Source organism: Sinocyclocheilus grahami, unplaced genomic scaffold (assembly GCF_001515645.1).
Source record: "Sinocyclocheilus grahami isolate Dianchi unplaced genomic scaffold, SAMN03320097.WGS_v1.1 scaffold1310.1, whole genome shotgun sequence".
Lineage (NCBI taxonomy): Eukaryota > Metazoa > Chordata > Actinopteri > Cypriniformes > Cyprinidae > Sinocyclocheilus > Sinocyclocheilus grahami.
Window position 1 is genome coordinate 49,020 of NW_015506489.1, and position 25,000 is coordinate 74,019.

At 42.7% G+C, this 25,000-nt stretch overlaps 1 protein-coding gene across 1 annotated transcript in view; it reads right to left on the bottom strand.

Moving 5' to 3' along the window:
• The window catches only part of LOC107569089 (myomegalin-like), a 36,721-nt gene that overhangs the window by 9,029 nt on the left and 2,692 nt on the right, over positions 1-25,000 (bottom strand). Inside the window, exons 4-30 of the mRNA XM_016255084.1 lie at positions 23,586-23,717; positions 23,308-23,427; positions 22,065-22,154; positions 21,741-21,944; positions 21,180-21,338; positions 20,988-21,098; positions 20,334-20,471; positions 20,079-20,258; positions 19,452-19,640; positions 19,180-19,368; positions 18,203-18,257; positions 18,023-18,111; positions 17,856-17,924; positions 17,634-17,740; positions 16,817-16,959; positions 13,197-13,312; positions 12,627-12,727; positions 12,226-12,550; positions 11,848-12,082; positions 8,979-9,095; positions 8,397-8,635; positions 7,067-7,266; positions 6,230-6,465; positions 6,066-6,120; positions 5,752-5,987; positions 2,853-3,008; positions 1,891-2,091 (exon numbers count right to left, since the gene is read on the bottom strand). Coding sequence (XP_016110570.1) covers positions 1,891-2,091; positions 2,853-3,008; positions 5,752-5,987; positions 6,066-6,120; positions 6,230-6,465; positions 7,067-7,266; positions 8,397-8,635; positions 8,979-9,095; positions 11,848-12,082; positions 12,226-12,550; positions 12,627-12,727; positions 13,197-13,312; positions 16,817-16,959; positions 17,634-17,740; positions 17,856-17,924; positions 18,023-18,111; positions 18,203-18,257; positions 19,180-19,368; positions 19,452-19,640; positions 20,079-20,258; positions 20,334-20,471; positions 20,988-21,098; positions 21,180-21,338; positions 21,741-21,944; positions 22,065-22,154; positions 23,308-23,427; positions 23,586-23,717 — 4,192 coding nt within the window. The remainder of the gene's footprint in view (positions 1-1,890; positions 2,092-2,852; positions 3,009-5,751; positions 5,988-6,065; positions 6,121-6,229; positions 6,466-7,066; positions 7,267-8,396; positions 8,636-8,978; positions 9,096-11,847; positions 12,083-12,225; positions 12,551-12,626; positions 12,728-13,196; positions 13,313-16,816; positions 16,960-17,633; positions 17,741-17,855; positions 17,925-18,022; positions 18,112-18,202; positions 18,258-19,179; positions 19,369-19,451; positions 19,641-20,078; positions 20,259-20,333; positions 20,472-20,987; positions 21,099-21,179; positions 21,339-21,740; positions 21,945-22,064; positions 22,155-23,307; positions 23,428-23,585; positions 23,718-25,000) is intronic.

Here is a 25,000-nt window from a genome sequence, read left to right on the forward strand (position 1 = left end):
GAAGCTTCACTTTCTGTCCAGTCACGTGCGCGATTCACTTTGCGTGTCGAAATGTTCGATCCCCCAGATCTTACTTTATGAATAAGTTTTAATTCGGACTTATTCACTTACATTTTAGATGCCCAGTCATATAAGTAATATAAAGAATACAAATTATTTCAGAAAAATTCTATATTTGTCATATGCAATTCATATGAGTACATTATTCTTATATTACATCATATTGATATTCGTACTGGTATTAAATTGCACAGTTTAATGGGTAAATTAATATATCAGAAACTCAACAAACACAAACACACACACCGTTAGGCTTTTATTTGTGCCCGTAACTTGAATCGATCTGTGGAATATGTGGTAGATGCCTCGACCTACGGCGAGAGTGAGTGAGTGAGTGAGTGAGAGTGTGTGTGTGTGTGTGTGTGTGTGTGAGTGAGAGTGAGTGTGTGTGAGTGTGTGTGTGTGTGTGTGTGTGTGAGTGAGAGTGAGTGTGTGTGAGTGTGTGTGTGTGTGTGTGTGTGTGAGTGAGAGTGAGTGTGTGTGAGTGTGTGTGTGTGTGTGTGTGTGTGAGTGAGAGTGAGTGTGTGTGAGTGTGTGTGTGTGTGTGTGTGTGTGAGTGAGAGTGAGTGTGTGTGAGTGTGTGTGTGTGTGTGTGTGTGTGAGTGAGTGAGAGTGAGTGTGAGTGAGTGTGTGTGTGTGAGTGAGTGAGTGTGTGTGTGAGTGAGTGATTGAGTGAGAGTGAGTGTGAGTGTGTGTGTGTGTGAGTGAGTGAGTGAGTGAGAGTGAGTGAGTGTGTGTGAGTATGAGTGAGTGCGTGTGAGTGTGTGAGAGTGAGTGAGTGAGTGAGTGAGCGTAGGTATTAGAAATAGTACATAGAATGGCAGCTTCATTGAGTCTAATGGGCTTCAGTGTGTTTACATTTGAATTTTTGACAGTTGGAGTTTTTCTTAGTTTTGATCGTCATTTTTAGGAAAATCGTAAGTCGGATCCGTTAGAAAAGATATAGCAACTCAAGTCGTTCTGACTGTTCTAGTCTGAAGGTCTGAGCCGAGTTTGGTGGTTGTAGCTTTAAAGCTCTAGGAGGAGATACAGACTAAAATTTGGCTCAGAAGAAGATGAACAATAAGTTTATATTGTAGATCAGTAAGTTGGCTTTTTCAAGCCAACTTAATAACTGTAAGTTTAAGTCAGATTTCAGTAACTTGGCTTGCTCAAGCCAACTTAATTAAGCTCAGCTCAGTGATCAGCCATCACGAGTGAACACAGATTTACTGGCTGATTGTGAAAAATTGTTTACTGAGTTTATTGAACTGTTGTATAAAAACAATATGACACACAATTATTCTGTTGTTCTGAATATCAGTCATGTGGTGGTCTGCAGTAGAGGTCTACACGGAGGACCCGAGACCCGAGGACCCGAGGACCCGGGACCCGACCCTGGATCCGTACGGGTTCGGGGCTATATTTTAAACGGTAAAAGTATAGACCTCTAGTCTGCAGTCCAATCACAGATCAACAGCATGAATGTGAGTATGACTACCAGATCAACGTGCCTCTTCATTTCTCTCCAATACGGTAGGAAATCAAATTAAACAAAATGTGGATGGTGTTAACTGTGATAAGATGATTGACAGGGCAGTTTAAACAGTGACAGAATGCACGTAACTAAGCAACAGAGCGTCCGTTACAGAAGAAGCTATGACGAAGTAGTATGTCCCAAAGCTTGCCTACTATTCTTCTTCTACTTTTTCTTCTCAAAAAAGAGTACATACTTTTAGGGCATAGTATAAGTAGGCGAATTGGGATGCAGCACATGTGTTCATGCTGTTTCTAAGTTTGTTTTTATTTAAACTGCTAACTGAGCGGCTGGACAGTAACACACACACACACCTGATTGGCTGTTGCCAGACTGATAATAAGATGATCCATCAAAACCTCTAACTGGTTGAATCATATTCTCCATGTCCCACAATGCATCTGTTTGCAGAGATGGGCCTCCACTGTTTCCCAGTGCATGATGGGATACAGGCGTGTAATCGATGGAATGCACGGTCAGCTGATAGCTGGAGAGCGAGTGAGGAGCGCTGAAAGCTGTTGGAGAAAGAGCGAAGCAGAAATTCCCTTCAGGACACACGAGTCTCTAAACCGGTGTTTCCCAACCGGGGTGCTTTGTAAATAATAATTTTTTTATATTTTTAAATTGCTAAAATGTTCAAAAAAGCATCTATTATATAATATCCATTTCTGATGTCGCCAATAATTAGAGATGCACCGAAATTTCGGCTGCCGAAAATGAGTTCACCGCTCAGGATTCACTTTCACGTGGTGTGACGCTCTGTGTATTATCCGCTCTGTGTGTGTGTGCGCTCCGCTCAGTCGCTCCGCTCGTGTACCGCTCGTGCTCATCGGAACAGAGTCCACTCAAACACTGAGCCGACGGGACACATGGATGCAGTACAGTATTGTTTCTGTCTGCAATAGCCCTACTGTGTGTAACATGTGTGGTATATGAGCAACTCTGGTAACACTGCCCTCTCATTAATGAAATAATGTTTACATATGAATAAAAGCCTACATTAAAATCTGTCAAGAAATGAATGATGCCTAGTCACTTTTCCAACACAATTCATGAGAGAATCTCCAAATCTATAATCTGTGCTGAAACGAGGGTCTTCCAGACGCAGTAAATCATTCCCACAGCGGAGTTTGTGATGCATAATGAAGTTGAAATAAATGATTTAGGATGTTGACCTCAACTCTCCTTAACAGAAACCTGGTGGCTTCTGTTTGTGGGATGGCAGTAAGTCTGCAGTTGTTAGTCAGTCAGAGACAAACACATGCTGTGCGCTCACTTCTCATGGGCGGCCTCCGCTGTGCTGGGACAGTCAGGATCCTGCGCTCGGGGTCAGGGCAGGTCAGGGGGGTAAAGGTCATGGGGTTAGCGTGAGCAGGCCAGCTCTGGGTTTGGATCAGAGGCTGTGAGCTGGGCAAGAGTCCTGTGAACACACCTGCAGACGGTGGAGCACAGATGCATGTGTCTCTATGTGTGTCAATGACATACTGTCTACCTGTCGCACTCTCCTGTGTCCTGTAGGGGGAGACACTGGACTGACGACAGCAATGAGATCATCTTCATTAACGTCTGGGTAAAACGCACACTGTGAAGTTTTGGGAGCGACAGCCGCATTAACAGTCTGAGATCAGAAGGAAACAGACTGTGAAGTTCACAGATTTTATTTTTAGTTCTATTTTGTCTTTTGTTTTAATGACAGCAGCATGGCAGCTACATGAACAAAACCTGATGATCATGTTTTCCAGAATCAGAAGTCTGATCTGAGTCACTCAATAAATGTTAGGTTTCTTTGTTTTGAATTCTCAGAAATCCCAAAACGTTGTGCATTTTCATGTTTAAATGAAAACAATCCCAGATTTCCAACATGCTCTCATATGGTGTATCCAAATAATCAATGTTCTTATATTTTCCTTGATTTTCATATCCATGTACTCATTTTTTATGTATTACTTATTGATTTATGATTCTTATTTTAATCAAGTTCAAGTTAAATTTTATTAGTCACATACACAATCATACACAGTACGACGTAGTGAAACGCTTGGTACGACTCTCCACACAGAATGCAATAGACTATATATTAAAATTAATATGATAAAAGTAGTAATAAGAAGAGAAAGAAAAGAAAAACTGTATCCTAAGAAATACTGTAGGTTGAATAGTGAATAGAATTACAAAATACTATAAGAAGAAATTAAACTAAGAAATTAACAATAAAGAATATAAATAAAGAGAGAAACAGAATACAGATTAGTAAAATTACAGCAAAAAATAAAAAATTTAAATTTAACCAAGTAAAAAGATAGAGAATATACGTACAAAAATATGTGAGTGAGTACATCTCTGAGTACAGAGATGGTAACAGCAACAATCTGACAGTATGTGTATGTGCAGTAAAGTGCAATTATGCTTGTGCAGTCTGTAATAATAAAAGAAGTATAATGTTAATATGGTGTTGTATAGTGCAACTAAATCTTGTTGGCATTGTCCTGGTTCAGGACACGGATAGCCTGTGTGAAGAAGCTTCTCCTCATTCTCTCAGTTTTAGTCATCATGGAGCGAAAGCGTTTCCCTGACCTCAACAGAGAAAAGAGACCATTGTTAGGATGGCTGAGGTCCTTCATGATCTTCCTGGCTTTGGTACAGCATCGTTTGCTGTAGATGGATTCCAGGTCAGGGAGTTCAATGCGAATAATGAGCTCAGCTGACCGCACCACCCTCTGTTGGGCCCATCTGTCCTGCTTTGTGCTGTTCCCGAACCAGGCTGTGATGTTTCCTGTCAGGATATTCTCAATAGTGCAGGTGTAAACATTTTTTAGCACTTTGGTAGACAATTTAAAGTCTTTCAAGCACCTAAGGTGGTAAAGACGCTGACGGGCTTTCTTCACCAAGGTGGTGATATGATTTGTCCATGACAAATGTGAGATGTGGACTCCAAGGTAACAAAAGCTATCTACTCTCTCCACAGAAGCCCCATTGATCATAGTGGGTTGGTATCTCCTCACCTGTTTTGTGCTGAAGTCCACTATCAGCTTGTGTGTGTGAGTGAGTGAGTGTGTGAGTGAGATTCAGTAATTCTCATTAGTGCGCGCGTGTGTGTGTGCAGGGATTAAAGTTCCGTCGCTACGACGGATTTCCGTCAGTTTATAAAGACAGTCACTTGCTTCATTCCTGAATGATTCAGCCGGTCAAACGAATCAATTGAATGAATGATTCAGTGATAAAATCAGTGATTTGCAGCGTATAATTTCAGTTATTTAAATCATATTTCTGTATTCAAAATTGTATATTTAAAACATTAATCTCCACATGAATTTATGACTTTAATTGCACTCATGCCACCTCTGAGCCTCATTGAACGTCTGAAAATGTACCTACAAGCCACTTTTGTGTTCTTCTGTGCCACCTCTGTAGTACAAAGTAATGTATTATTACTAATTTCATATGATTGATAACTTATTTGTCTTATTCTACTTCTTATTATATTGCAGGGGTTAAAGCAAAAAAATAAAAAATCTTTTGACTGAAAATTTTTCTTCGACCAAACCTCATTGCTCAGCCATACCTGTCACACACCCAGTTTAAGAGCAGTGTTTGTCTTCTTGTAATCAGGGCCGTTTATCCTTCTTATTAAAAAATTTAGGAGCACCTTCTGATCAATAATTAAAAATTCTGATCAAAAATTAGCCTTCCTAATACGAGGTGACATTTGACTCCTTAAAGTGACTTACAGGAGTATTTTCTTTTAACCTTTGTAATGGCATCATTTTCATCTGTCAAATTCTGGTCCAAAATTTAAAATTTCTATTTAAAACAATATGTAGAATAAGACAAATAAGCTACCAATCATATGAAATTAGTATTAATAAATTCATTTGTACTACAGAGGTGGCACAGAAGAACACAAAAGTGACTTGTAGGTACATTTTCAGACGTTCAATGAGGCTCAGAGGTGGCATGAGTGCAATTAAAGTCATAAATTCATGTGGAGATTAATGTTTTAAATATACAATTTTGAATACAGAAATATGATTTAAATAACTGAAATTATACGCTGCAAATCACTGATTTTATCACTGAATCATTCATTCAATTGATTCGTTTGACTGTGTGTGTGTGTGTGTGTTGATTGTGTGAGTGCGTGAGTGTGTGTGTGTGTGTCATGGTGGTTTTCGCACCTCTGTCTTTGGGTCGGGGCTCCTCCTGTGGAAACTCACTGGCAGCATCCATATCTGAGCACAGGTCCACGTCCTCATTGGTAGATCCTCTCTCATTGGACACAAACGAGGTGCAGTCTGATTGGTCTGTTGTCTCGGAGGGGGCGTGGCTGCTGCAGGGCGTGTCCGAACGCTGCTGTAACTGGGTGTGGAGAGACTCGATGATTTGATCTTTGTGTTGGAGCTCCTTACTCAACCTATTGAAGAACACGACCACCTGTCATTAATAAAGTGAAGTGAACTTCTGCATATTCTATTCCAGAGGAGACGCTCACCTCAGCGCTAGCAGCTCGTGACCCGTTTTATCATCTTGCTGCTCTGAACGATCACCTGACAACCAAAGAAAACATTTAGTGAAGGACTGTATATTTACAAACCAGCAGACACTTAAAGAAAAGATCCGATAGTGCTTGTAAGGAGTGTGTGCACACACACTCACGTCCACTGATCTTGGTGCTGACTCTGTGAGCGAGTGAGGAACTCTGGGAAAGCTGCTCTCGGAAGCTTTGGCCCATGTAGTAATCGATGTCGTTGGCACGCAGCAGCTCCTCGAAGGCTTTGGTCGTGTCACTCAAGTGCTGTGTGAGGATGTGGCAGATGCCCTGGCCCTCTCGCATCTTCTGCCGCAGGTGTGACAGCTCTCGTGCCTGTGCCTGGATCAGTGTGTTGTACTTCCTGTACAAACAGGAAGAGGAAAAAAAATGTGGTGCTTTGCTGGATTTTTGTAACACAGAGAAATCTATGCTGCGTGTCCAGCATGTCTGTTGCTGTTGAACTGAACTGAACTGTGGCAGGTTGCATAAACTTCTAAAGCCAGTCGCACACCGGACGAGAAGCGCAGAGCAGCGCCACGTCTTTAAAATTCAAACACATTGTTTTCTACGAATGTATGCACACCGGCGGCGGCCAGCAACGACTCAGGACATTGTTCAAAACTATGTTCAACTAAAATTCAGTTACAAAAAAGGTAGATGGATCTAATCTGAATCTGAAATGTAAGACTGATTCTTTCTAACTGCTAGCTGGTCAAACGTATTCTTAAGACACAGTTAATATGGTGACTGTGTTTATGCCGCGAACCCTGATCAGAATAATGACGCTCTTGTCTTCTGTAGAGCTGCTTGACAGCTGAAAATGAATTTGTTTTATATTTGATGAAGTTTGCATCACTGATTCTGTTATTTTCTTGTTTATTGCTGTGAAGCTGCTTTGACTCAATCTGTATAGCACAAAGCGCTGCAGAAAATCAGGGTTGGGTGTCTTGAAAGCGCCTCACCCGGGCCAGGTGGCACATTTCCCGTCCTCCGGGCCGCTCTTTCCCTCGCGTGCAGAGTTCCTGATCTGCGTCTCCAGCAGCGTCACGCGGCTCACCAGCTCCTGCAGCTCGCGGCTGGGTCTCAGCGGCCCGTCTGACTGCCAGCCCTCGTCCTCTTCCGCACCGCTGTGAGCCGAGCTCACCTGAAACGCCCAGTTCACCTGACGGGTCAGACACACAGCTCATCACACCGGCCTGTGCGGCTCTTTATCTAATGAATACATGAATGAACTTTAACTATTAATCTGAGGGAGAGACCAAAGTAAGAGACAGGAGTGATTAAAAAAAAAACATGAAATCAGCACGGCTGTGCAGGAAATCAATTAATTATAAAGTTTGGTGTCATTACCAATTTTGGCCACAGAATGACTGGCAAATCACAGCCGAGTATTTGATAGCGACATTTCAAAGTATAATATGATCAGTCTGAAGTGATTCTGCAGATGAGGTGGCGGTAACGTTACTAACAGGTCAGTGCTAACGTCACTGGTGCGTTACCTTGCGCGGCGTGCGCTCCAGGCTGGAAGCGTAGTCGGAGGTGTTTGAGAGCGAGCGGATGCGCAGCTGCAGGCCGCGGATCACTTTGTGGCTGCGAGAGAGCTGTGAATGCAGATCCTGCACCAGACGCTTCAGCGAGGATGGGTCATCTGTCTGCGTACCATCGCTGTCTGCGTTCCAGCCGCTGCGTCTGCTCACCGAAACCGAGAGAGAGACGCCCGTCTCCAGCTCATCAAACTCTGACGACAGAAGGACACAACATGCGCTGAGCTGCGGCACTAGTTTCAATCAGCACATGAATGTTCATCACGTGCAAAACATTTGAGACTGAGAAACACCACATCATCAGTGTCCCAGAATGCAGCAGAAATTTGGATGTGTTGTGTACAGTGGGGTCACATAATCATCAGCTTCTGTTCATGTAGCTCCAGCTGTGAGCCGAGCTCACCTGAAACGCCCAGTTCACCTGACGGGTCAGACACACAGCTCATCACACCGGCCTGTGCGGCTCTTTATCTAATGAATACATGAATGAACTTTAACTATTAATCTGAGGGAGAGACCAAAGTAAGAGACAGGAGTGATTAAAAAAAAAACATGAAATCAGCAGGAAATCAATTAATTATAAAGTTTGGTGTCATTACCAATTTTGGCCACAGAATGACTGGCAAATCACAGCCGAGTATTTGATAGCGACATTTCAAAGTATAATATGATCAGTCTGAAGTGATTCTGCAGATGAGGTGGCGGTAACATTACTAACAGGTCAGTGCTAACGTCACTGGTGCGTTACCTTGCGCGGCGTGCGCTCCAGGCTGGAAGCGTAGTCGGAGGTGTTTGAGAGCGAGCGGATGCGCAGCTGCAGGCCGCGGATCACTTTGTGGCTGCGAGAGAGCTGTGAATGCAGATCCTGCACCAGACGCTTCAGCGAGGATGGGTCATCTGTCTGCGTACCATCGCTGTCTGCGTTCCAGCCGCTGCGTCTGCTCACCGAAACCGAGAGAGAGACGCCCGTCTCCAGCTCATCAAACTCTGACGACAGAAGGACACAACATGCGCTGAGCTGCGGCACTAGTTTCAATCAGCACATGAATGTTCATCACGTGCAAAACATTTGAGACTGAGAAACACCACATCATCAGTGTCCCAGAATGCAGCAGAAATTTGGATGTGTTGTGTACAGTGGGGTCACATAATCATCAGCTTCTGTTCATGTAGCTCCAGTGCTGCTGTCATTAAAGCAAAAGTCCTTCACACATTCATGTTTATTGTTCCACTTTTCTCTTTTTAAAAGGTTTTCATTCCTTCAGAAAACAGAAGCACTAGTTTGGAGCTGCTGTGTTTATGACTGCCAGTGTGTGTCAGGTGTGTGTACCGGGGCTGCTGGCATCGTCTCTCTCAGCTTCATTCTCGCTGCGGCCACTCGTCTCGTATCCCAGATCCTGAAGATCCACCTGCACCTGTTTACTGTCCTGCTGCACAGCACTCTCAGCTGACAAAGACAGAACCATCAGTACAAATCACAGGGGTGAGTGTGTGTGTGTGTGTGTATATGTGTAAGTATGGTGTGTGTCTGTGTGTCTCGAATAGCCCTTTTCTGTCAAAGATACTAGAAAAGGTAGTATCATCACAACTGTTCCGTTTTAGAGAAAAATGGTATCTGTGAGGATTTAGACCGTGTCATAGTACTGAGACTGCTCTCATTAGAGTTACAAATTACCTGCTCTTATCATCCGATCGTGGTTGTATCTCTCTATTAGTCCTGCATCTTCAATAAACAAGCTACAGGTAGTCCAAAATGCAGCAGCTAGAGTCCTTACCAGGTCAAGAAATATGATCATATTACCCCAATTTTACAGTCTCTGCACTGGCTACCTGTTAAGTTCCGTATCAGTTACAAAATATTATTACTTGCCTATAAGGCCCTTAATGGGTTAGCTCCTGCGTACCCAACTAGTCTTCTACCACGCTACAATCCATCACTCTCCCTAAGGTCGCAAAACTCTGGACTTTTGGTAGTACCTAGGATAGCAAAGTCCACTAAAGGAGGTAGAGCTTTTTCACATTTGGCTCCCAAACTCTGGAATAGCCTTCCTGATAACGTTTGGGGGTCAGACACACTCTCTCTGTTTAAATCTAGATTAAAGACACATCTCTTTGGCCAAGCATTCAAATAATGCATCTCATAATCTTGTACTGCAGTTATATCTGATCAAATGCACATTATTATTCTTTAGCTTGTGTTAAACAAATAAATTTTGCTTGGTTGGAACAGCAGCTACGCTAATTATATTCTCTATTTGTTTCTCTGTTTCTGCTGAGATTGACATCCCAGTTTGATTGCAACATATAATCATTGCTGGAAATAGTGTTCATCGTCTGTTTGATTACGTCATTACCTGAATTTTACCATACATTTCTGCCATATGTACATCAATTTGGCAGTCACCACTGACAAGCTACTACTAAATATATTGTAGAAACTTAATTTTCTGTAAAGCTGCTTTGCAATGATTTGTTTTGTGAAAAGCGCTATACAAATAAACTCGAATTGAATTGAATATTAGTGCTACTGGATCTTAGCATTAGACACTATCGACCACAACATTCTTTTGAATAGACTAGAAAATTATGTTGGCGTTAGAGGAAGTGCATTAGCATGGTTCTAATCGTACTTATCTGACCACCATCAATTCGTAGCAGTGAATGAAGAGGTATCATATCAATCACAAGTGCAGTATGGAGTACCTCAAGGCTCAGTACTAGGGCCGTTACTCTTCACGCTTTACATGTTACCCTTGGGAGATCTCATCAGGAATATCATCAGGAAACACGGTGTTATGCTGATGATACTCAGCTCTATATTTCTTCACGGCCCGACGAAACATACCAATTTGCAAAACTCAAGGAATGCATAGTCGAAATGGATGACTAGTAATTTCTTACTGTTAAATTCTGAAAAAACAGGTGTTAATTATAGGACTAAAAACCTCCACATGTAATGACCTAGAACACTATATAACACTTGATGGCTGCTCTGTCAATTCTTCGTCATCAGTTAGGAACCTAGGTGTGCTATTTGTTAGCAATCTTTCCTTCAATAGCCATGTTTCTAACATTTTGTAAAACTGCATTTTTCCATCTCAAAAATATATCTAAATCACGACCTATGCTCTCAATGTCAAATGCAGAAACGTTAATCCATGCGTTTATGACCTCAAGGTTAGATTATTGTAATGCTTTATTGGGTGGTTGTTCTGCACGCTTAATAAACAAACTCCAGCTGGTCCAAAATGCAGCAGCTAGAGTTCTTACTAGAACCAGGAAGTATGACCATATTAGCCCGGTTCTGTCAACACTGCACTGGCTCCCTATTAAACATCGTATACATTATAAAATCTTGCTAATTACCTATATAGACCTGAATGGTTTAGCACCTCAGTATTTGAACGAGCTCTTATTGCATTATAGTCCTCCACGTCTGCTGCGTTCTCAAAACTCTGGCCATTTGATAATACCTAGAATATCAAAATCAACTGCGGGCAGCAGATCATTTTCCTATTTATCGCCCAAACTCTGGAATAACCTACCTAACACTGTTCGGGAGGCAGACACACTCTGTCAGTTTAAATCTAGATTAAAGACCCATCTCTTTAACCTGGCTTTCACATAACACACTAACACATTTCTATTATTCAAATCCGTTAAAGGATTGTTAGGCTGCATTAATTAGGACAATCGGAACCGGGAACACTTCCCATAACACCCGATGTACTTGCTACATCGTTAGAAGAATGGCATCTACAATAATATTAGTTTGTTTCTCTCTTATTCCGAGGTCACCGTAGCCACCAGATCCAGTCTGTATCCAGATCAGATGGTGGATCAGCACCTAGAGATGACTTCTACAGCCCTGAATGTCAGCAGAGACCAGGACAACTAGATGAGCCCCAGAGACAGATCTCCTCCAAAGACCTTGTCTTGGCCACCGGGACAAGACCACAGGAACCAGATGAGTCCTCTGCACAACCTGACTTTGTTGCAGCCTAGAATTAAACTGCTGGTTTAGTCTGGCCAGAGGAGAACAGAACACTATTTCGACACACTATTTCCCTGTTTAATACTGTAAAGCTGCTTTAACACAATCTGCATTGTAAAAAGCGCTATATAAATAATGGTGACTTGATGTGTGTGTGTGTGTCTGTGCGTGTAAGTATAGTGTATGTATGTGTGTGTCTCCTCACTCAGCAGCTCTCTGTAGTCTTTCAGTTGTTCTGCCTGCGCTTGCACCGTTGCCTCTGACACCATCAGTCTCTCCTGCAGCTCGCGGCTCTCCTGACGACTCACGGCGAGGTCGCTACGGAGACGCTCCGCCTGCTCCCGAAGCCCTACCTCCACGTGCTGCCAGAAGCCGATGGCTCCACTCCCTCCTGGGCTCAAACCGCTGCTGTCACCCACGACCCGTTTCATTCTTACATCCTGATCACAAAACAAACACAGAATCCTTCACAAACCCACTGTTCTTACCTGAATTCTTTAGTACAACAGTCTGTACTTTGCTGTATGAAAATGAAGCTGGTTAGTGTTAACCAGTGCTAGTTATTTGGCTAATGATGCATCACCTGAACTGTGTGCTGGGCTGCAGGTTTGTGAGACAGCAGAGCTCCGAGGTCCAGGGAATGAGGTCTGGTGCACCTCCTCTTCCACCTCCCCTCCCGCAGCTTCACACTCGGGGGCCCACGCTTGCCCTGAGGGCCCCTTACATCTTCCCCTTCCTCTCCATCTTCATCATCATATTCTTCCTCCTCCTCCTCTTGGAACGTACGGTAAACTCTCTGAGGCTCACGGGAGTTTGGCCTTTCTGTTTCACGCTTCTCCGACCCTCGACACCTGACAGATTCCTCCTTATCCGCTGCTAATCCAGACTCGTCTTCATTCAGAGCGTTCCTGCGAGAGATACGATTACATCAGAGCAGGAAGACGCCAGCAAACACAAGCGATCTGAAGGTGATGGATTTGGTACCTGGACCGAGCGAGTGAGGAGCAGCCCGACTCACTTTCATCTTGGTTTCTCTGCTCTGATGCATTGCAAGACATCAGCTCCCTGCCGAACTCCTCAGCTCTCTGTCAGGAGAACACAGTGAACTCTGAGATACGCTAACCACAAACAAATGCTAAAGACTCCATGAAACAAAAGCGCCCTTTTGTTTCCAATGCCTGTTGATGCATTTCCTGCTGACACAGGAAGTCAGGTGGAACACATCCAAGGAAACAGCCAATTTCTAAAGAATATTATATTTCAGATTCTTAAATGTGTATATGAGTTAAAGACATTGGCTTTTACAAGTATTGCTAGTATTGGAGATGAAGAAGCTTCAAGCTACAGACGTGAAATTAAAACCATAAAACAAAAAGTATTTTGTTGCAGCTGCATCTTTAAAGTAACTCCTATAATCTGAAGGAGCTGTGGCCTTCATCTGGTCCAAAAATGGAAAGGTCTGAACCACAGATGAGCAACAGAAGTTCAAACCCTGAGCTTCAGGAGACGCTGACAGAAAACACTCTGAATTACAGTGTTTGTTCTTCTTCTTACCTGCGCGCTCGTCAGACTCTGAGCCGTCAGTTTGATCTCATCGTCCTCTATGCTGTCTGGGAACTCCTCACTGCTGCTGCTGTCACGATCGTCTTCATCTTCATCACTGCTGGATTCTAGAAAGAAACAAGAGAGACACTAAGACTCCTCTTCTTACATCTCTTTCTTATATTTCTGTCTGTCTCTCTGTTGTCTCTGATTGTCTGTTTCCAGAGCCGAATCACAGCCAGTCTGTTCAACGTCTGTCAGTCCAGCTGCTTTTCCTTCCTTCCTTCATCATCACTCCCACACTGAATGTTAAAGGGAGAGTTCACACAAAAACAGACATCCTGTCATCATTTACTCACTCTGTTGTTGCAAGCCAGTATGACTTTCGTTAGAGGAACACAAAAGAACATATTGGTCACATATTTTTCTCTCCATACCATAAAGATCAATGGGATTTAATGTTATTTGTACCCCATCATTTCTCTAAGTATCTTCTTTTGTTCCACAGAAACAAATCAGTCATAAAGATTTAAAATGACATAAAGGTTGAGTAAATAAAAGAATAATCTTTTCTGGGTGGACTGTCCCTTTAAAGTCACATTCTGCTCTCTTATTCTGGTTATATAACCTGAGTTGACATAAAAGTCCAGAAACTACAGTATCAGAGAGAGAGAGAGAGCGAAAGAAGGAAAGATTACTGTAGTACTGCTAGATCATGAAACTCTCACTAACCCGTTTCGCTGGAATCTGCTGCTTCAGTTTGTTTGTGAATGTTGTGACACTAGAGATCAAACTGTGATTTACTGCGGTTTATTCCACCTTCAGTAACACTCGTAATGAAGGAGTATTGGAGTCATATGGAGTCTACGAAACATTGCCTTTCAGATGTGTATAAAGCTGATAATGTGATTAACTGTATGGAAGGAACATTTGTACAGTATCATGCAGGACAGATAAATATAGATGAAGTGTTTTATATTAATAACAGTACAAGGAGCCAAAGACGGTGTAATAAAGTCACTTCTGCTTGGCTAATTTAAGAGTTCGCAGGTTCACAAAGCATCCGTTAACTCTAACACATTTTCCCACATGTAATGGCCACCATTACAACAAAAAACAGGAAGCAAACATACGGTGAACTCTGACCAGCAGATTCATGACTCAAAGATGCTCAGCCGAAACAGTCTACATGTCAGATCAAGCCTTAGACTCGATTCAAAGACAAACTTAAGCTGCAGGTATGAAATGTTGCAGAGACATGGAGGACAGTGTCCACATTACATTATTACTTGTGATTGATTATTTATTAAAAGCAGAAGTGTAACATTATATCCTGTCCCTCACGGAGTCCAAAGAAATCTGGCGTGATCAGAGTGTAGTGTGAGGCGTGAGGATGACGATTACACCGTCGGAGGATTTCATGAAAGAGTGTGTGTGAGCCGTGAGGAGCTGTGATTTACAGTGTGTGTCCTGCAGCTTATTGATCAGGACCAGTTTAACAGCAGATCTGGTTTCTTTGGTGTTTCATGAGATGTTTCATTTTCTAATTTTGCTGATGGTTTAAATCTGCATATTGTCATCAAACCACACAAAGTCAGAGCCATGCAGACATGTGATGCCTTTACATGCACGTGTGAATGAGTTTGTTTGGTTAATTATCATCAGACTGTTCAATGGTTAAAAAAACATTTCAATATTAGTGGAAATTAAATGACAATGAACACTACGAAGAGGTTTTTCTGTGGAAAACTCCAGCTCACATACTCACCTGTGATGTTTACATCTCAAATAAATATTAGCTTTAGTTTATGTTCTAATAATCTGAGGAAAGTGAGTGTCCTGGAGGAATCGCCTATCCTACTTCAAAATTATTTCTTACTGTTCAAAACAGATAATGAACAAAAAGAGGTTGGAGAGGTGAGGTGTCCAAGTCGCAACATCCAGCTACTGGGGTGCCTCAGGGCTCAGTACTTGGACCACTTCTCTTCTCTGTCTACATGGCATCTCTAGGTTCTGTCTTTCAGAAACATGGCTTTTCATATCACTGCTATGCTGATGACACTCAACTCTACCTCTCATTCCATCCTGATGATCCGACGATAGCTGCTCACATCTCAGCTTGTCTAACAGACATTTCTTGCTGGATGAAGGACCATCACCTTCAACTCAACCTTGCCAAGACAGAACTGCTTGTGGTTTCAACAAACCCATCACTTTATCAAAATTTCACCATCCAGTTAGGCTCATCAACCATAACTCCTTCAAAAACAGCTAGAAACCTTGGAGTTATGATTGATGCTCAGCTGACTTTCTCAGACCACATTGCTAAAACTGCCCAGTCCTGCAGATTTGCTTTATACAACATTAGGAAGATCAGGCCCCTTCTTTCAGAACATGCTTCACAACTCCTTGTTCAAGCTCTTGTTCTGTCCAGGCTGGACTATTGCAATGCTCTCTTGGCAGGTCTTCCAGCCACTTCTATCAAACCTCTACAATTAATCCAAAATGCTGCTGCAAGATTAATCTTTAATGAGCCGAAAAGTACGCATGTCACACCTCTGTTCATCATTCTGCACTGGCTACCAGTAGCTGCTCGCATCAAATTCAAGGCATTAATGTTTGCCTACAAAACCACCACTGGCTCTGCACCCCTTTCCCTAAATTCATTACTTCAGACTTATGTGCCTCTAGAAGCTTGCGTTCTGCAAGTGAACGGCGTGTTATTGTTCATCTCAAAGAGGCACAAAATCACTTTCACAGACTTTTACACTAACTGTTCCCTCCTGGTGGAGTGACCTACCCAAATCAATCCCAGCAGCTGAGCCTTAACCATCTTCAAGAAACGACTAAAAACACATCTGTTCCACCTTTATGTGACCCTCTAACTCTAGCACTTTCTATTCTATTTTAATTCAACTTGATCTATATTTATCTTCTTTTTATTTATTTATTTATTTATTTTTATTAAAAAAAACAAACAAACACTCTCTTTTGTTAGTTTTGACTGCTTTTATTGTCCTCATTTGTAAGTCGCTTTGGATAAAAGCGTCTGCTAAATGACTAAATGTAAATGTAAATAACTAAAATACAAAAGATTCCGGCCAAGAAATCTGGTTACATTTATTTCTTTTCAGTTTGAAGTAGATTAAATAGATTTCATATTTCCATAAACAAGAACCAAGCTAAATGATGCATCAAAATAAGCTCCATTTGGCACTAGAATATCAGCCCGTACAGTTTGAGTCACAGAAAATGGGCTTGAAGTGCTTAAAGTCACAAAGCCAAGCTCCTGCTGCTCTGACATGCAGTGCATGCGGTGTCACACAAGTCAAAGAACAGTCTGCTTCTACATTTGATCTGATGCGTTTGGTCTCAGAAAATGTGGCTGTGTAATTCAAATGGACCATAAAGGCGTTTCTGGAACTCAAATTCATGAATGAGGCAGACAGTACACAGAACATCAACACACACAAACATCATCTGGATGAATGGATAAAACACACACACACACACACACACACACACACACACGAGTTCTGGTTGGTTATGTGTCCTAATGCTCGACTAGCGCACAAGCATTTCAGCGATGAGCTAGCGGTCCATTCAGAGTTAGCGCCTCTGCCGTGTCCCACCTCCATAGTCGGTCTGGATCAGCGCAGCCCGATCCAGCACCAGCGCCGTCTCGCGGGCCCTCGTCAGGGTTTCTTCCAGCTGTTGGCGCAGCGCCTGAAGCGAGTCCAGTTCGGCGTGCAGCGCTCCAGGCTTCTCAGCGCTGCTAACGACACAGACACATCAGAACAGAACCACTCACACACAGCTCTTCAGCTCTTAAAGCAAGAGTTCAGACAACAGTGAACATTCTGTCAACACGCACTCGCTCCATGACTGACTTCCTTCTGTGGAACACAAAAGCAGATGTTTGCACTTGCTGATATCATGTGAAACATGATGCACAGGTTTGAGTGTGAGATCTGAAAGCTTCAGCAAAGACAGATGTTTTCAGCGATAAATTGGTTTAATATCAGTCTCTTCCTCACACAAAGTATCATATGACTTCAGAAGACTTTGAATGCATGAGTCATATCATATGGACGATTTGCCACTCTGTGTATTTATCATTTTGAGTTTGACAGACCTTTGTTATTGGGTGCATTTACATGCATTTAAAAACTTTGGTTTCAACCGGACATGTATCATATTTAATCCTTCAAATATTCCATTATGCTTAGGTCCGCCTATACTTGTGCAGAAGCACAAATACATAAAAATCTACAGCAGATTGTTTAAGATCCTTAGAAGAAACGGATCTGGAGAGTCACGACAGTGAGTGAATTTTCCTGAACTACTCAAAAATGGCACAGTTTCAAGAACACATTCATACACAGATCAGCATCATGAGTGATGGATTTTAACATAGAACACAGTGTGAGTGTGTGCTGGAGTTCTGACCTGTCGTCCTGACTCTGGACACGTCTGAGCTTCTCATAAACACCCTTCTCTGCTCTCAGAGCTTCATTCAGCGCCTGCTGCTCCGACACGAGCTGCTGCAGGACACACTGACACACACACACACACACACAGAACGTAAGTACACACACACGCACTCACACACACAGAGAGAGTGAACGCAAGTACACACACACACACACACATGCTGTCTCATGATGTTACCTGCCGATCAGAGCTTGATGTGTCGTAATGCCCTGCAGCCAGAACCGAGCGCATCTCTGAGAGCTCCCGCTAAACACACACACACAGACAGAGAAGTGAAAACTAGGTAAAAATTACATGATCTACATGTGTGTACATGATGTAGATGATATGTGTGTGTGTTTTACCTCAGTCTCTCTGTCTTTCTTCAGGGTCAGCTGTAGTTCATCTCTGATGGCTTGTACATCCAGATCAACTGAGCTGCTCGTACACACGGCTGCTCACCATAAACACACACACACACACAGAATGAAGTGAATCAATAATTTTAATTGATCAAATGTGGGAGGTACCGCAGTGAAACTCACCCTGAGCTGGTGCTGGTGTGGAGTTCAACATCTCACTCGGACCCCGCAGTAACTCCTGCACACACACAGCCCATCATTACCACGGTACACCCATCATTACCACGGTACACTGACGCGCAGCCCATCATTACCGCGGTACATTGGCGCACAGTGTAAAAAATTATAATAATAATAACACAGTTTAAATAAATAAAAATCAGCAAACACTGTGGAATCAAATAAATAAGAAACAAATGTTTAAAAAAACTTCCAATAAAACCTTAGATAAATGGCAAAAGACAACAGGCTTTTCAAAATCCAAAATATTTTTAAAACAGGCGCTTTTGCATGTCTTTTTGAAACTCTTCTGCCATCATCTCGTCTCGTCTGTCTCACCTCACTCTTCTTGTCAGCTTCTCCTCACATGATAAATGAAATCTGATCTGTGATGCAACTGTTGTTCGGCACGCTGCACTGAGCAGCCACGTTCATTTTTAATTGTAGTGTCTGTGCTCTAACTGAACTAAATGATTTTTATTACTATAAAAAATCTAAATGACGGAGGGGCGGTGCCGCAGTGGACAACTGACATAACCGGTGTTGCGGCTTCACACCGGTAAAACCGTCAACACCATCTATGGCAGCAACCCTAGTTTGAGACTTTAGTCTTTGCAACTTTACGGATCTTATATATGCACAAACAGCTTGTAACACTCCAAAGTCAAAGGAAAACTTGAAATTGCAAATTGAAATTTTAAATGAGAAAAAGGACATTTTAAATGAGAAAAATGTCAGTTTGTTTTTATTTAGTCTGATTCTCTTTCACCGAACAGCTATAAAGGCACGTCCTTCATGAGGTTCCCTTGAGAGTGTGTGTGTGTGTGTGTGTGAGAGTGTGTGTGTGTGTGTGTGAGAGTGTGTGTGTGTGTGTGTTTGACTGTGTGTGTGTGAGAGTGTGTGTGTGTGTGTGTGAGAGTGTGTGTGTGTGTGTGTTTGACCTGTATAAAGGCGTCTTTCTCCTTGAGAACGTTCTGAAGTCTCTGCAGCTCTCTGGACGCAGAAACATCTTTCTCTCGCTGCCTGTTCACGTCATTCAGCTCCTGTTCTCGTGACGCTAGCTGTCGGCGCAACTCCTGCAACTGACCCGATCGCTCGGAAATCACCCGGCCCAACCGCTGGCCATAATCCTGAGAGACCAGAACACGTCAAACATGATAAAGAAACCAGCCAGCAGACAGTTATGAAGTGTGTTCCTGACGATCAGCTGCACCTTCATGTCCTGATCTCTGGAGCTGATGGTGTGGAGCAGCTCCGTCAGCTGTCTGTGGTGTTCCTGCGTCTGCCGGCTGCGGTCTGACATCACTTCCTGAAACAGACGCTCCTTCACGGACAGATGGGACTGGAGCTCCTGGAGCACGTCAGTGGAGGACACTTCTCCCAGCAACACTGACCTGAGCTCCTGCAAACACAGAGCAGGTGTGGTTGGTGTGTGTGTCAGTGTGTGTAGCGTTAACCGCCATGAAGTTAAATGCCATGAGCTGCTGAAATTACAAGCTCTATTCTGATTGGCTGCTTTTACGCATCCTTCAGACATTTCTGTGCACGTTTATATCAGTGCACGGGAAACAAGGGTTCAAACAGATACAAAGCTATGATCGAGACACGCGTTCCAGTAGAGTATAACGCCAGCAGTGGCGCGGGTTTGAATGCGACCGATAAAGTACATTCCCTGAATGTAACACAAGTAGTTTTGGATAAAAGCGTCTGCTGAATGCAGAAATGTAAACAGCAGTCAAGCGGAGATCCTGCTGCTTGTGTTCATGAGGTGATCAGATGTTTTGAACAGACAGAAAGCACCGCTGTAGGGTGCTTGAGACTAGCCTAGCTTGTGTGTTACCTCGCTCTCTCTGCTGTGTGAGCGCAGCGCCGTCTGCAGCTGATGAATGATGCCGTCTCTCTCCCGTACAGCGAGCGTGTGTTTCTGATCGCTCTGCTGTTTCATCCACTCCAGTTTCCGGCAGCTCTCCTGTGTTCTCTCCAGATCCAGATCCTTACTGCGCACCAGAGCATCCAAACCCTGCACACACAGAGTTCAGAGTTCAGACACACTTAAGCAGACAGTGTGTGCATTAGCGCAGGTCGTGACACATACCGTGATGGTGTCGTTGTTGTTGTCGAGGACGCAGCGCACTCTCTCCAGGTCTCGGTCCTTCTCGCGGAGCACCAGCTGCAGTCGACGCACCTCACCATCCTTCTCCTCCAGACAGCGGAACTTCTCATCGATTGAGCGCTGAAACACAACACAGATTTCAGCTAGACATCCAGAAGAAAAGGAAAGTGGTGCATCTGATCACTTGAGCAGCAGCACACACACGATCTGAGGAATCACGCACAAACACACACTCAGCTTTAACACTCACCAATAGACGTTTCATCACATCACTATCACGTGACACCAGTATTTACACAGATGCACTAACAGTGTGAATAGCACAGGGGTTTTCAATCCTGCAGCTCTGCTCATTCTGTATGTCTCTCTTATCTGACACACTCAGCTCAGTTCATGGCTGATGATCTGAATCAGGTGAGTCAAATAAAGGAGACACACAACATGTGCAGAGCAATGGGTCCCCAGGACCAGGACAGAACTGAACTGAAGGCTTCCATTATTTCAAGGCTCAGCCAATCAGAACATATTTGATTTTAATTAGAGCTACCTAACTCATTTATTTTAAAAAATAAAATGTAACTGTGGGTGGGGCTACAAGACCCAGACAGGACAGAATAGATGTGATGGATGACACACCTCCAGTGCGGCGTCTCTGTCTCGGATGCGGCTCCTCAGCGTCTGCAGCAGTGCATCTCTGTCCTCGCGGCCGCTGAAGTCACACGAGTCATTCTGCAGCTCTGCATACTCCTGGAAGAAAAACACAGCTGAAGTTTGACAAAAACCACAAGAAAGGTCCCGTCTGCATTACAGTATGAAGGAGAGAGTAACCTGCAGCAGCACGTCTTTGCGGCATAAGCTCTGCTGGAGCTGTGCCATGCTTTTGTCTCGGTCAGTGATTTCTGAGCGAGTCGAGGCTTCACAATCTCTCAGCTCACACACTTTGACCTGCAGCTCAGACCGCAGCTGCTCAACTATCTCACGCAGCTCCTGTAACACACACACACACACACACACACACTCAGAATCACAGAAACTATGATGGTTTCCAAAACATTCCTATTGTCTCATCTTCTATTTCTGGTGTTGCTCCAAAACTCTCACTGACTGTCTATAGATCGTGTTCACATTATATTTACAGGACTGAGGACCGTCATGTAGTCATGACATGATTTCTAAAAACACGACAAAACATGAAATACTAATATCAGTTCATATTCTGCTTCATTCACAAATATCACCAATAAGTGTTTCACATCGAGGCAAAATGAAAGCAGCGCCTCATATAACAAATAACAGTGACATCTGCAGCACTTGGGTGTGCTGGAAAACACCTGTTATCACATCACGGTGAGATTAGCTGGGTTCAGCGTGCAGGTAAAGCAGACTCACCTGGTTGTGTTTGTGGCTGACGTCTCTGTGCTGCAGCGCCTCCTGGAAGTCGTTCTGCAGTCGCTCTCGCTCTCGCGTCAGATCCTCCAGACGTCTCTGAGTCAGTCTGTGAGCGCGCTGACTCGCCTCCAACTCCAGCTGACACGAGAACAGAGAACTCTGGGAGCCCAGAACCAAACCTGAGTCCACGCCGCCCTCTGGAGTCTAAAGAGAAACAGAGGGAAACATTCATCAGGAGCTGCTGCAGAGCAAACAGTGCAGCATGATGCTAGCAACACCAACATCACAGCTTCAATGTGTGTGTGTGTGTGTGTGTGTGCTCACCTGTGTGTGTTGCAGCTGCTGCTGGTGGGTCTCTGTGATTTTACGCAGTGTGTTGTTCTGGCCCTCAATCACGCGGTACAGCTCCTGAGTCTACACACACACACACAGGTGAGCACACACACAAACACATGCAGGTGAGAACAAACACACACACACACAGGTTGGGAAACACACACACACAGGTGAGGACACACAAACACACACAAGTGGGGACACAAACACACACACACACACAGAGAAGAAAACAATGACTGAGAACTGGAATGAACAAGGACTGGATTCACAAAACATTCTTAAGAATAAATTCTTCTTAATTGCTAGTTTACTTTTATTTTGTAACTTAATAAATTTATTAGAATATTTAGTAGTAAAAAAAACATTACTTAAGAATGTTCTTATCTTTTCTTAAGATTGTTCTAATGCTAAAACTTATGAAGAATTCCTGAAAAGAATGTTCTTAAAAATCATCATAATTAAAGGGACAGTTCACACAAAAATTAAAATGATCATTATTTCCATACAATAGAAGTCAACGCGACCAGTAACTGTTTGGTGACCCACATTCTTCAAAATATCTGCTCAGATAAGGAACCCGTTTCTTTATACTTCTTAATCAAGCCAATCATACAGCACAGATACAGTAACTAAAAACAACAGATCTCGCCGTCTACTGACAGAATTTTACAAATAACAACTTTAAATACACAGCACATTACAAACCTGAACTTCAATCGAAAAGCTGTTGAGATGTGTTATTTTATTTATTTTTGTATTGAGTTTATGGAGTTGATCAACGTTGAATCTTTAGCAAACATTTCAGATAACATGTTAGCCCTGTCAACTACTTCACCAACACAAATGTTCTTAAGAAAATATATTTTTAAATATTTTATTTATTTATTTTAGAACTTTTATGCATTTTTAATAATTGCATTTAGGAATATTTTCAGAATTTATCTTAAGAGACTCCTTAACTTTCTTTTCGACTGAATCACTCAGTTACTGACGGGTTAGGAGAAGGAAACACATTGTTCACATGCACTAGAGCAGTGTTTCCCAACCTTTCTTCAGTCGCGGCACCCTTTGGGAATTTTAAGAAACTTGTGGCACCCTACAAAATTAGTTTTGTCACAATATTTGAATTTCTAACTTCGATGTGATCATTTGAAAAGTATAGATATTCGGTACAACAGGGAAGAACTGCAGAATACAGATGTTTCTTTTGTGATGTGTGTGTAATGACCTCTGTGTCTTTAGTTCTCAGGCTGTCTGTGAGGTTCTGGATGGTTCTCTCTTGGTTCTGAGCAGCTTGTCTGATGGACCGGAGCTCTGACTCCATCTCACACAGTTTCTCCTGCAGCACCTGAGTCACAAGAAACAAACACACACCGATCAACCCTCACATCTCTCTCTGCCAGATATAAATGCAGAAATAAATAAAAACGCACACATATAATGTGATCTCTAAGGAGACAGTATTCTGCTGGTTGTTGGGTATTGTGGGTAATGTAGCTCTGTTACCTGGTTGCTGGTCTCACTCTCGTGGATCTGGTTCTGCAGAGACTCCAGCTGTAGCTGCGCTTGCTGCAGTTCATTCACACACTGTCCAGCGGCGTGCTCGTACTGATGCAGCTGCTGCTCTTCTATCAGACTCTACAACACACAGTAAACCCAACATCAAATCATTTTAATGTTTAACAGAAAAATTTATATCAGATGCATACTATTGAAAACAGTCATATTTTGTTGTATAAGCAATGAGAAAAATGAGCCCTGATTTTATTTGGTTTTAATATCAGCTGATATTAGACACTGATCAAATAACAACAATTTTGGTCGAAGAATTTAATTAAAAGTGTGTTGAGGGTCCATGTTTGAGAAAGCTGTTAGTAAATGATCCTAATCTGGTTTAAATGGCGCGGGACTGAAGTTTAATCTCACTGCGTTTATTCTGAAGCATCTGAGATGCTTTAACTGGGATACATTGTGGTCAGATGTCGCTCTGTGTGTGTGTGTGTGTGTGCGCAAGAGAGTGTGTGTGTGTGTGTGCGCTCCCTCAGGGTTTTGAGAGAGAACTAGGTCAATGGTGGTACCACACTCGCCATGTTAACCTATTTAACTGAAAATGGCATGGTTATCATTGGGTTAACATTGGAGACTTCCGCAAGTTTAAAAGAGAGATGTGAGAACAAAACATCAGTGATGTGATGATGGTACGGCTCTAACAGTGACTTCATTCATCGGCTCTTATAGCACTGATATCCAGCAGGAACAGTCTGAGCTTTAAGCTTTAAGGGTTTAAAATGAATCAAGAGGTTTCTGCTGGTTTTGCTTTTGTTTATAAGCAGATCATGTGCTGGACCCAAAATACAGTAAGTAAAGACATCTGAACATTACCCGAATGTCTTCAAACACTGCAGATGGTTTTTAGTTTGGTGCTTTCCAACTGTTTTTACTTCAGGATTCAAGTAGCAACTCAATACAACAACTTAATATCGTACAAAACATGACAAAGACAGAACGGGACAATAGTGTTTGTAAATGATTGCACGCACAAAACAGTGTTCTCGGCACAAACCGCACGGGGAGTAGTGCTGTCAAACGATTAATCGCGATTAGTTGCTTCCAAAATACGTTTTGGTTTACATAATATGTGCGTGTACTGTGTATATTCATTATGTATATATAAATACACACACATGCATGAATATATGTAAGTAAAATGTTTTATATTAAATCTATTTATATAAAATATAAATTATATGTGACCCTGGACCACAAAACCAGTCATAAGGGTCAATTTGAAATTGAGATTTATGTATCATCTGAAAGCTGAATAAATAAGCTTTCCAGTGAAGTATAGGACAATATTTGGCCGAGATACAACTGTTTGAAAATCTGGAATCTGAGGGTGCAAAACAATCTAAATATTGAGA